An 11,242-nucleotide genomic window follows, 5' to 3' on the forward strand; every position below is an offset into this window, starting at 1 on the left:
TTTTATATAATATTTTAGTTTTGTCCATGTGTATCCAAATATAATACTAGACATTACATTAGTGTCTTGTCCATCGTATCCAAACACAATACACAAAAGATAATTTTTAGTGTCTCCGTCCTATTGTCTCCGTTTCAGTGTCATGTTCTGTCCTGTCTCTAAAAACAAACGCAGCCTTTGAGGCTGTCAATTATTGCCTTGTCTGCCTCATTCAGGGTATCATACTCAACCTTTTTATGAAAACGATTCCCTACAATATTTGAATAGCAATAAATGAGCCAAAAAGGTTCAGTTTAATTTTCTGTACCCAAATGAACTGAAATTAAAGAAAGTAATGAAGCAAAAATAAGCAGAAAGTGGAAAGTATATTACCGCCATGGTTTATGCTCAGCGCAGGTGCTATCTTGCCAGGTGTTATGTATATTTTTTCATGGAGAGTTTCCAGACATCCATAATAGTCATCATAACAATTAATCAATTCTCTCAAGAGGCTGTGAGAGACGTTCATTTCCAGGACATGTGCTAGCGCACTGAATCCCATTTCTTCAACAATATCTTTCTTTTCCTAACTCATATCCTTGAACACCTTTGCTATTGCCTTTGTTTGGCATCTGCAATTTTGAATTTTCTGTAAGGTTTAGAAACAAAATATCACGATATATTTATAATACAAAATAGATTTTATTCGAATGAAAGTGGATAAATATATTTAATGTGCTTACGTTATAGCGCGGCTTTTCCTTCTTTGTCATCATTGTCTTCTTTATTTTTGCTGTAAGGACAAAAAAATTTGGCCAATACTTCACTCAATACATCGACAAGCACAAGCATGCATATTTTAATCAAGTGAATGAAAATATCCCAGCCCACTGAACCGAACTCCATTGATGTATTGAATAAAACATGATAAATAATGAAACAGCTAGAAAAGCATTTTTGCATGCAAAAGAGCCTAGGTGAACACTCTAACAATCAAGTGAATCAAAATTAGCAACTCCACTGAACTGAACACAATTCATGTTTTGAATAAAATGTGATAAACATTCAATTAGCAAGAAAATTATTTTTGCATGCAAAAGGATCCAGCATAACACACTAACAATCAAGTGAATGAAAATGGCTAACTCACTAAACTGAACACCATTCATGTGCTGAATAAAACATAATAGACATTCAATCATCAAGAAAAATATTTATGCATACAAATGGACTCAATTGAACTCACTAACAATCAAGTGAATGAAAATTACCAAGCTCACTGAAATGAACACCATTCATGTTATGAATAAAACGTGATAAAACATTCAATCAGCAACAAAAGCATTTCTGAATGCAAAAGGACTCAACTGAACACACTAACAATCAAGTGAATGAAAATAACCAACTCTACTGAACCGAACGCCATTCATGTGCTGAATAAAACGTAATAGACATTCAATTATCAAGAAAAATATTTCTGCATGCAAAAGGACTCAACTGAACACACTAACAATCAAGTGAATGAAAATGAGTAACTCTACTGAACCGAGCAATATTCATGTGCTGAATAAAACGTTATAAACATTCAATCATCAAGAATAGTATTTCTCTATGTAAAAGAAGTCAACTGAACACGCTAACAATCAATTGAATCGAAATTAGCAACTCCACTGAACTGAATGAAAATAAGAACACATTTCATTTCAAACCCTAGTTACACTATAAAAATGGAATCAGAATATGTCGATCTACTAAACGAAGCAACTCAATCCATTAAACCTAAAATACAACTAGAAGAAACGCGAGATTGCAAGATTTTAAAGGAACAGTAATTTTTCTTATACTTTTCGTAGTCTCTGTTGCTATTTTCGTTCATTTTTGCTTCTTTCTTCCGAAATCTTCTCGTGATTCTTCTCCAGTAGCGGTTTCAATGTTGAAGAAGGAACGTTTTTTCTTAATGAAGCGCAAATGAATATTTAACGTTTCATGTGTTTGGGTGCGTGAAAGTCACGTTTTATTTAATGAGATTGAGTTTTTTTAGTATTGGACTAGCTTGGATGAAAAATTATACCAATGTGTAACATAACTGTAAATATATATTCTAAAGTAATATTTTAAAAATCATATTTTGATGCTTTTTTGCAAACATCATTACAAAAATAAAATCTTTTCATCCTCAAAATTTTGTAACTTTTATGTCAAGTGATTTTTTTTAAAAAAATATTATTGTGAATTACTAATTTTTAAAAAAATAAAAAATTTTAAAAATCAAATTTTACTTTGATTTTTTAATATATCTACTAAATATTTATTTAAATATTGATACAAAAATTTAAATTAAATGAATAACTTATTTACTAAATACGAAAATTTAACATTTATAAAAAATATCATATTTATTGATTATCTTTGTTATATTTTTAAATAATTTAAAAATTATTTTATTAATAATATTTTTTAAAAAATTTTTTGTTATATCAAATATTTTAAATACTAAATTAATAGTTAATTCTAAAAAAAAAAGACAAAATGATGAATGTAAATTGAAAAAATTAAGTCTATTTTTATTTCATAAAAGAGACGGCTCAAGTCGGCACCGACGTGTCATTTTTAATTACTAAATTATATTCAACTTATCAACTATATCTTCTAATCACAATGCAACATGTGTATGGCCAATTATAATTACCTCTCAATATACCTAAAAAAAGAAAAAGTAATAAAAAACAGCGTGACTACTCTTTCCGCTTTCAAAACAAAGCTGCAAGTTACTTAGCTTTCTTCAATTCAACTCCCAAGTCCCAACTATATACCCGCGTAGCCCAAAAACACGGAAACGAACCCTTTTTTTTTTCTTCAATAAACTAAATCTTTTTTATATTTAAAAGTGAGAATTTTCTGTTATATACTAAATAATCTTTTCGAAAACAACATTAATTTTCTCATCAGTTTTTTAAAGAACTAATCTTATTTAATACAAATAAATATCCAACAAAATAATGATAAATACAAATAATAAAAGATAAATTTAAAATTTAAAATATTAATTAATTGCTGACAAATTTAATTTTAAATATTTTCCTTTTCGGGATCCAGATACAGGTTGAGAATTTGAGAATTGAGATACAAATAACTACTCGTCTCTGTCTTTTATTAGGGAGGAGAGATGTAATTTTAATTTTTTGGGGAAAAAAAACGCAAAAGCATAGGAAACCTTTGTCCTGAAAGCAAATTTTAGAAAAATATAAATACGGAAACAACCATAAAATAATAAAGAAAACAAGCGCCGTGCAATTCCGAACATCCTGTGTTTCCGCACAAAATAACGGAATGAGAACCCACAAAACAAGAAAAATAAACGAAAACACCATATTCCGCAATAAATCAAAAACTTTTTTACGAGCGAATTCAAAAACACCAATCACCACATCAAATTCTCTCCTTCTCAACTATTTATTCTTTCATAGCTTTTAGATCGAAAAAAAGAAAAAAAAAAATAAGAAGTTCGGTCTCTGGTGTCAAAAATCACGATGCCAGAGATCGAACAGGCGCCGCCGCATGCGGCGTCGGCAACTACTAACACCTCCACATCCACGGTCACCACCTCCGCCTTATTTGGAAAATACGAGCTAGGAAGACTCCTAGGATGCGGCGCGTTCGCGAAGGTTTACTACGCGCGGAACGTGAAAACGATGCAGAGCGTGGCGATAAAGGTAAATAACTAATAATAATTAAGGAATGATTTGCTGAAACTTCTGAATTTTGAATCGAATTCTTCAATGTGATCGAATTCGTTAAAATACGTATTTGAATTTGTGGAATGCGTAGGTGATAAGCAAGAAGAAGATAATGGGAACGTCACTGGTTTCGAACGTGAAGCGCGAGGTTTCGATCATGAGCAAGCTCAACCACCCGAACATCGTGAAGCTGCACGAGGTGCTGGCGACGAAGACCAAGATCTATTTCGTGTTGGAGTTCGTTAAAGGCGGTGAGTTATTTGCTAAGGTTTCGAAAGGGAGGTTCAGCGAGGATCTCGCCCGCAAGTATTTCCAGCAGCTTATCTCCGCCGTAGGGTACTGCCACTCGCGCGGCGTTTTCCACCGTGATTTGAAGCCGGAGAATCTCTTGCTTGATGAAAATGGGAATCTCAAGGTCTCCGATTTTGGACTCAGTGCCGTCAAAGACCAGGTCAGCCCCAAAATACTGTAATTTGCATTTACAGCATCATTTTGTTATTTTGTTCAGTTAATTTGTTGGGGAATTTGATTTTTCATCAGGAATTTGAACAAAAAAATTTCTGTCAAAATTCTTACCGTAATGAAATGAAATGCTAGAGCTCAAATTAGAGTTCAGAGTAATTAATGTGATAGATGGTGGATTTTACAGTCCTGTGTTTAGGGTAATCAATGGTGCTGGAGAATTGCTTCTAAATTTATGAATTTAATTAATTTGTTACAAAATTAAATGGTTTGTTGAAGAAAAAGTTTATTTGTCCCATCATGGTTTGGATTTGTGGTTGCAATTCTAGCTGCAGTAAAATTTGCAGTTGATGCTGCTGTAATTGTTGTAAAGGGCTAGAAAATTGTAACATCAATGCCGTAATCTTGGTTGCAGAGTTTAAAATCATGGCTTGCACATTAATTTAGTAATTTATATTGAGGATAATGTACGGAAACAATAATAATATTAATTTAGTTGAATTAATATTTTCTGGAACACCAATCTTTCTTGCTCTAAAACAATTAATGATCTCTCTCCTATAATGACAGGTACACCTTTATTATGAGTAGGTCCAATTTTCTATTATGATTTCTAGGAATTTTGAATGATACACGTCAAATAATGGTGGTTTACATGTGAATGATCGAACATGCCTAATTAATAATCGGTCATCTATTCTTTTTGCAGGTGAGGTTTGATGGGTTGTTGCACACGTTGTGTGGCACTCCGGCGTACGTGGCACCGGAGATTCTGGCAAAGAAGGGCTACGACGGTGCAAAGGTTGATGTATGGTCTTGTGGGGTGATTCTCTTTGTTCTTGCAGCAGGGTACCTACCTTTCAATGATCCAAACTTGATGGTGATGTACAAGAAGATCTACAAGGGGGAGTACCGGTGTCCACGGTGGATGTCACCGGATCTACGACGGTTCCTTTCAAGGGTTCTTGACATCAACCCCGAGACAAGGTTCACCGTTGATGAGATCACCAGGGACCCTTGGTTTAGAAAAGGCTACAAGGAGATCAAGTTTCATGAGGATTGGAATCTTGGGTCTGAGGACAAGGTGAAGGAATTGAATGCTTTTGATATAATCTCATTCTCTTCTGGTTTGAATCTTTCTGGATTGTTTGTTGGCGGTGGTGCCTCCACATCAGCGGCCGCAGAGGACACTGAGAGGCTCATGCTCAAGGGTTCAGTTGAGGCGGTTTTGGCTAGGGTGGAGGAGGTGGCTGTGGCAGAGGGGCTTATAGTAAGAGGGTTGAAAGAATGTGGTGTGGAGCTAGAGGGGCAAAATGGTAATTTTGGGCTTGTGGTGGAGGTTTGCCGGGTAACTGCCAACCTGGTTGTGGTGGAGGCAACGAGGAAAACCGGGGATCTCTTCGGATTTAGGGATATGTGGAGGAACAAACTGACACCTAAGCTGTTAAGTAATGCTACCACAGAAAGTGATAGCATTTCTGATTCAGCAGAGACTCAATCGGAGATTTCCGAGTCTGAGCAAGTTGCTAGTGTCTGATCTTATTCTGTCCCTTTCTTTTAATCCATTTTCTTTCCCCTTTTTTTTTTAAAAAGGTCTTTTGTTGGAAAAACAAAGATATATATACATATATAGGTTGAAATATTTGTTGTTTATTATTGTTATTGTATCCAAAATGTACATTTTGGTGGGTCATGTTGTAGTTCTGGCACACATGGGATTATTACTGCCAATGGTGGTGTTGCTGTTGAGAGACCCAACGCAGTAATCATGGTGGGTCATGGTGTAGTTTTGGCAGCCATGGATATTGCCAATGTTTGAACTGTAGGATGATGTTGATTGGAGGATTGGTGGAGACTCCAGCAATGATGATGATGATGATGAATATTTATGCTTCTTGTTTACCTTTTTCTTTCCCTCTCTTTGTAAATGTTGAAAATAAATTAAGGGTGTCTTACTGTATTGTTTATATATCAGACAATTGTCTGGCTTCCCTCATAATGGAAAGCAAAAATTAGAATAATTATTACTCTATTTATATAGCTTGCCTTTTCTTCTTGTTTTTCTCAATTGTTGGCAATTTTATGCCTTGTTTTTCCAAATCTTTTATATGCCAAAGGAGTCTAATAAAGTGTGTTTGGGATAAAGTATACTGAATACTAGTAGTTTATGATTAAGGTGTGTTTTATGGTATCTATAAAATACATATGATTCAACTTTATAAAAGAGTGGGTTCCATCAATTAACACTCACGTTTTGGCAATTTAGGCACAAATTTATAGGCACCATGTGACTAAGGCAGTGCTTGATTTTGGAACTCAAATACAAGGACTATACAAAAATTTTATTCTTGAAGAACACATATTCTTGAACTCTATCTCTGATTTCAATAATTCTTTTGTATCTCCTTATGGTTCTGTCAAACTCTAGTGTTGCTTGCAGAGGATAAGAGGTTCACATGTAGTAGCAGTTATATTATTTGTCTTTTGCTTTAGGTGTTTTGCATATAGTACAAGTAAAGGTCCAAAAGTTGTAACACAAGATAAATAAATCAAGCTTTACATGCATGCACTGTGCTGTAGCATTCTCTCCCTATGTTTGGTTAACAGCCATGCAGATTTCATGGCAATAATTCATGGGTATATGTGATCGAGTCTTACATGCCAAACCTATTGGGCACCGTGGGGAGCTCTTGATTATTATTAGAGAAATTTTAGAAAGTAACTAAGAGAACACAAAATAAAAATGCTATATTCAACTCAAAACCTTAAAATATTAAGTTAATGAAGTCTTTATCTTATAAATTTACTATTTTTCCTTGTTTTTTTTTATTTGCAGTTAATTTATTAACTTCTTCACATTTATAACCTTAACAATCTCCCCATCAAGTGTGAGCTTTAACATTGAGCATCAATTTTCTCTTTTTTTTTTGCCTCTCCCACTTTTTGGCTCCTTCACCATATTTGAGTATTCATCAATTACACTGCCATATTTCACTGTAGAATACGCTGCCCAGACCACCCTTGTTGAGAAATCATTTGTTAACTTGTTACGATTTGAGTTTCTTGCCTAGATTCTATATGATCGAGACCTATTAGAATTTAAAAAAAAAACTTGATTGTTGTTCCGAGAGCTCTAAATTTTTCAAATTAATCTTGTTATTGTTGTCGTTTTGAAAATGTTAGAGAATATCAATTAAATTTCTAAGAGCTCTAGTAAATCTCAGTCACATAAAACTTATGTAAAAAATCTAAATCATGACTAGTTAATGTGTCAAATATAGTGGTTGTCTTCTTTTGTTGGGAAGATATATTTTATAAAATATACATTTTCTTTGAAAGCAGATGATATTTAATTTAGAAAAAAATCTAGAATGTTTAAATGGATTAAGTTACACATATATGTTGGAACTTTTTTCACCTATACTGTATTTTAACATGGTAAGGACAAGTTTAACTAAGAACAAATTTAGCTAGAGAATGAGCCACTAAATTTCCTTATAACAAGGAATTTTTGACAACTTCGACACCTTTACAATATAAGAAATGCATAAGTTTTTATTAAGGGATAATTTTCATAACTTAGCACATCAAGTGCAGGAGATTTTGGAATAAAAATAAACGTTACAAAGCATGTTTTGAAAAATGCCAAATTACACATTTCAAAATTTAAAAATAACGCAGACAGTATATTTGTTATTTGAACCAAAATAAAATAAATCCAATTATGTTTTTCTTCCGGGATTTCGATACCACCGCATTCTTACAAATCAAATTAACCAGCCATCTACCAACCGTTGAATTTAATTATAGACATAATGTGGCAAACCAAGTATATACTTGCATATGTTCCTCCTATTGCATCACATAACCAGCTTATTGTGTTTCTTGTTAGCTGTCATCATAATTTCGGACAGATTGTGCATTATCACACACAAAACATGGTTGGTGTGGGAATATGTTTAAATATGAGTTCTTCAACTATATTTTTTTTAAAGTATACTTTCATATTTTACTCTAAAGATATCATATATAAATAAATACATTTTTCAAATATAGATATAAGTTTTTTAAAGTATCAAGCATTAAATACATTGAAAAATTTACGAATTTTTATATTTTTTTCTTTAATTATTATTATTATTATTATTATTATTATTATTATTATTATTATTATTATTTGTAACTCGTTAATATCGTATTACTACATTTTTTTTTGTAAAATTAAGAGTAAGATTCGAATTTAAAACTTCTAGATAAAAATAGAGTTAGATGATGTCATTTGAAATATAATTCGTCGGCGTATTGTTACCTTCTTTAGCTTCGAATGAGTCTTCATATTAATTATGTACAATATGATGCTTCCTTATTTTTTTCCGGTTAATAATTATAATGTTGTTAATAATGGAGGAAAATTAGCTGGAAAGTGGACAGTACTTTGAATGTATCATACCGCATTGCCGCTTATTATTATTATATACGCGCATAAAATCTCATAAACATATAACTTTTTTTTTTATTTTGAAATTATATTCCTACCTCCAAATAGCTTAATTCTGCATCATAAAAAGATGGAAATAAAAAAGAAAAAGGGAAAAGGCCAGGTAACGGTTTTTCTCATTACATACCTGTTTCTCTAGAGTATATATATATACATAAAGCATTCCGTTAATCATGATAATAATTGTAACAAATTAATAATGACAACAACAATGAAGAAACACCCTCCTTGCTCCTGGACCCGTGATAGAGCGTTATATACCTAATAATGAAAAAAAAAAAAATCTATATGAAGAGTGATGAAACGTAATTTTCCGGAAATAGTAATTCACTATTATTGGTTGTTGTTAATTTAGTAATATATAGATGTTTCATAAAACAATTTTTTCAAATTTAGTGAAGGATGTTGATTTCGTATAATTTATCTATCTTATCTTTTATAATTTTTAGGTTAATTTATAAATTATCCTTTGTATAGGATTTTGGTTACTATCGTAATTGCCTTCAACAAAGTTACATAAAAAAGAGAGTCACCAATCTGTTATCGTATAAAAATATAGATATTTGTACTATACTTGATGCTTATTATGAACTTGCAGATAGTTTCATTTGGTTGGAGGACATACAACTGATTTAGCGGATCAAAGCTACAATAATAGTAGAGAAAATGATAAAAGGTTCATCACAGAATTGTCTCTGAGCTTTAACATGTAAGCATCACTTTCTTGGCCTCTTCCTATGAAGTGGAACCATTCAATTATCCATCTTGTGGTGTAATAAAGTGACTCTAAAGGAATGGTGCACTATTTAGTTCAATTAGAGAGTTAACAATTTTTAATTAATATATCGGTCAATTTTTTATTATTTTAAATATTAAATATTAAATATTAAATTTTAATTTTAAATTCTAAATTTTCAAAAAAATGAGGGTAAAAAATAATTTTATAATAAAAAAATTTGATTAATATTGACTAATAAAAAATTAATGTTTTATACTTAACTTCATTTTAACTTTAATTATATTACTAGCAAGATACCCGCGCAATGCGCGGGCAAAACAAATGAAGACTATAATAACGTGAATATAAAATATATTTGGGATATTATTTGTTATAAAAAATAAAAAAGTATTGATGTTGTTCGAAAAAGTATATGAAAATTCTTAAGGAAGCAAAAAAGATAACTATTAAAAAAATGCTATAAAATATTGTGTTACGTTGTTATTTATAAGTGATTCAATCAAAATATAAATGATGTTCTAAATTTTCTGCTATTTAACTCAAATATTAGAAATTAACATAGTACGTAATTTATATTAAATTACATTATATTATTTTTCTAAACACTAATAGTGCTCTTTTATTTTTCACACCAATTAACAATTTAAATATAGTTTATATTCACTTCATAATTGTATTTTTCTTTTGTTTTACTCAAGAAGACACGAAGATAAATTGTAAATATAGATAGAAAAAACTAACACATTCAAAAAAAAGTATCAATAATAATAAAAGTAATAAAAATGACCAATTCAGAAGTAACATGTTATGTCTGTTATTAAAAACTTTTACTTTAAAATAGAAAATATACAATACTTTTTCTTTTATATTTGTATCATGAAGTATTGAGTAATTAGTAACTTGTATGAAATTTAAATAATTAAATAGAACTATAATACACAGAATATTTAAAACAAAAAACAACTTTATTAAATTGAAAAAGAAAAGAAAAAACCTTAATTACTTCATTATCAAATTGACAATTATTGTTGTTTTTGAAATAGGATTTGGATTTGGCCAGAGTAAATCAAGTGTTTCCATAACCTCAAACAAATACATTATCTAGAGAATAAATTTAAATTAAAAGTAAGAAAAATTATAGCTACTAATAAAAAGATATATCTATCCATTTACATTTTTTTGTTTAAAAGACCTATTTTTAGTAGTATTGTTCGTATATTTTCTTTTGGTGTCATATGCTGCAACAGCTAAACATTTCAACATTAAAAGAACATTTCTCCTTGGACTTTCTCCGAAATTATAGCCTTTGAAAAATCTCCTTTACTAAGATATAGAGGAATTATAATGCTCTTGTACAGGAATATTTGTCTTTCCTGTATTTGTTGATATATTTCCATAAAAATGAATATCTATATGTCTGTTTATCTGCTATATCCTTCTTTACTTTTAAAAAACTTAAATTCAGATGTCTATCCTTTAATTGGCTAATAACTTTCACAGTTTCACTATCATACTAAACATTGTCAAGTCAATACAGATAATTTTAAAATAAGCGAACAAATCAATAGAGAAAATGAGAATTACAAATCTGGAAACTAAAAATCTACGAATTATTTTAAAATATGCTATTAAATAAAAGTAAGTAAGCAATGTAAGCACAATCTTATTCATAACACAACTTTTTTTTAGTATATAAAACTCACTACATGAATCAAGTAATGGCATTTAGAATTTAACTCATAATATGCAAAAATATTTTGTTAATGAACTTTGCACTAAACAAATATTAACTTGAGAAAAAAAAAAGTGTAGAGAAAGCCAATCTAG

The 11,242-nt window shown here is 30.7% G+C and overlaps 1 protein-coding gene across 1 annotated transcript; it reads left to right on the forward strand.

The window, feature by feature from the left end:
* The first annotated feature begins 2,707 nt into the window (after positions 1 to 2,707).
* On the forward strand, positions 2,708 to 6,199 carry LOC112702687 (CBL-interacting serine/threonine-protein kinase 11). The gene is made up of 3 exons (XM_025753824.3): positions 2,708 to 3,692; positions 3,808 to 4,167; positions 4,888 to 6,199. The coding sequence occupies exons 1-3, from the start codon at positions 3,510 to 3,512 to the stop codon at positions 5,713 to 5,715; spliced, it is 1,371 nt and encodes a 456-aa protein (XP_025609609.1). The 5' UTR covers positions 2,708 to 3,509; the 3' UTR covers positions 5,716 to 6,199.
* The last annotated feature ends 5,043 nt before the right edge of the window (positions 6,200 to 11,242 follow it).

Source organism: Arachis hypogaea, chromosome 7 (assembly GCF_003086295.3).
Source record: "Arachis hypogaea cultivar Tifrunner chromosome 7, arahy.Tifrunner.gnm2.J5K5, whole genome shotgun sequence".
NCBI lineage: Eukaryota > Viridiplantae > Streptophyta > Magnoliopsida > Fabales > Fabaceae > Arachis > Arachis hypogaea.

What these genes read in the sequence shown, in the direction of transcription:
- LOC112702687 (XM_025753824.3), top strand. Translation starts at nt 3,510, where the DNA reads ATGCCAGAGATCGAACAGGCGCCGCCGCATGCGGCGTCGGCAACTACT. An exon ending in TGCAGAGCGTGGCGATAAAG is followed by an intron (nt 3,693 to 3,807) that starts GTAAATAACTAA and finishes TGGAATGCGTAG; the next exon opens with GTGATAAGCAAGAAGAAGAT. An exon ending in TCAGTGCCGTCAAAGACCAG is followed by an intron (nt 4,168 to 4,887) that starts GTCAGCCCCAAA and finishes TTCTTTTTGCAG; the next exon opens with GTGAGGTTTGATGGGTTGTT.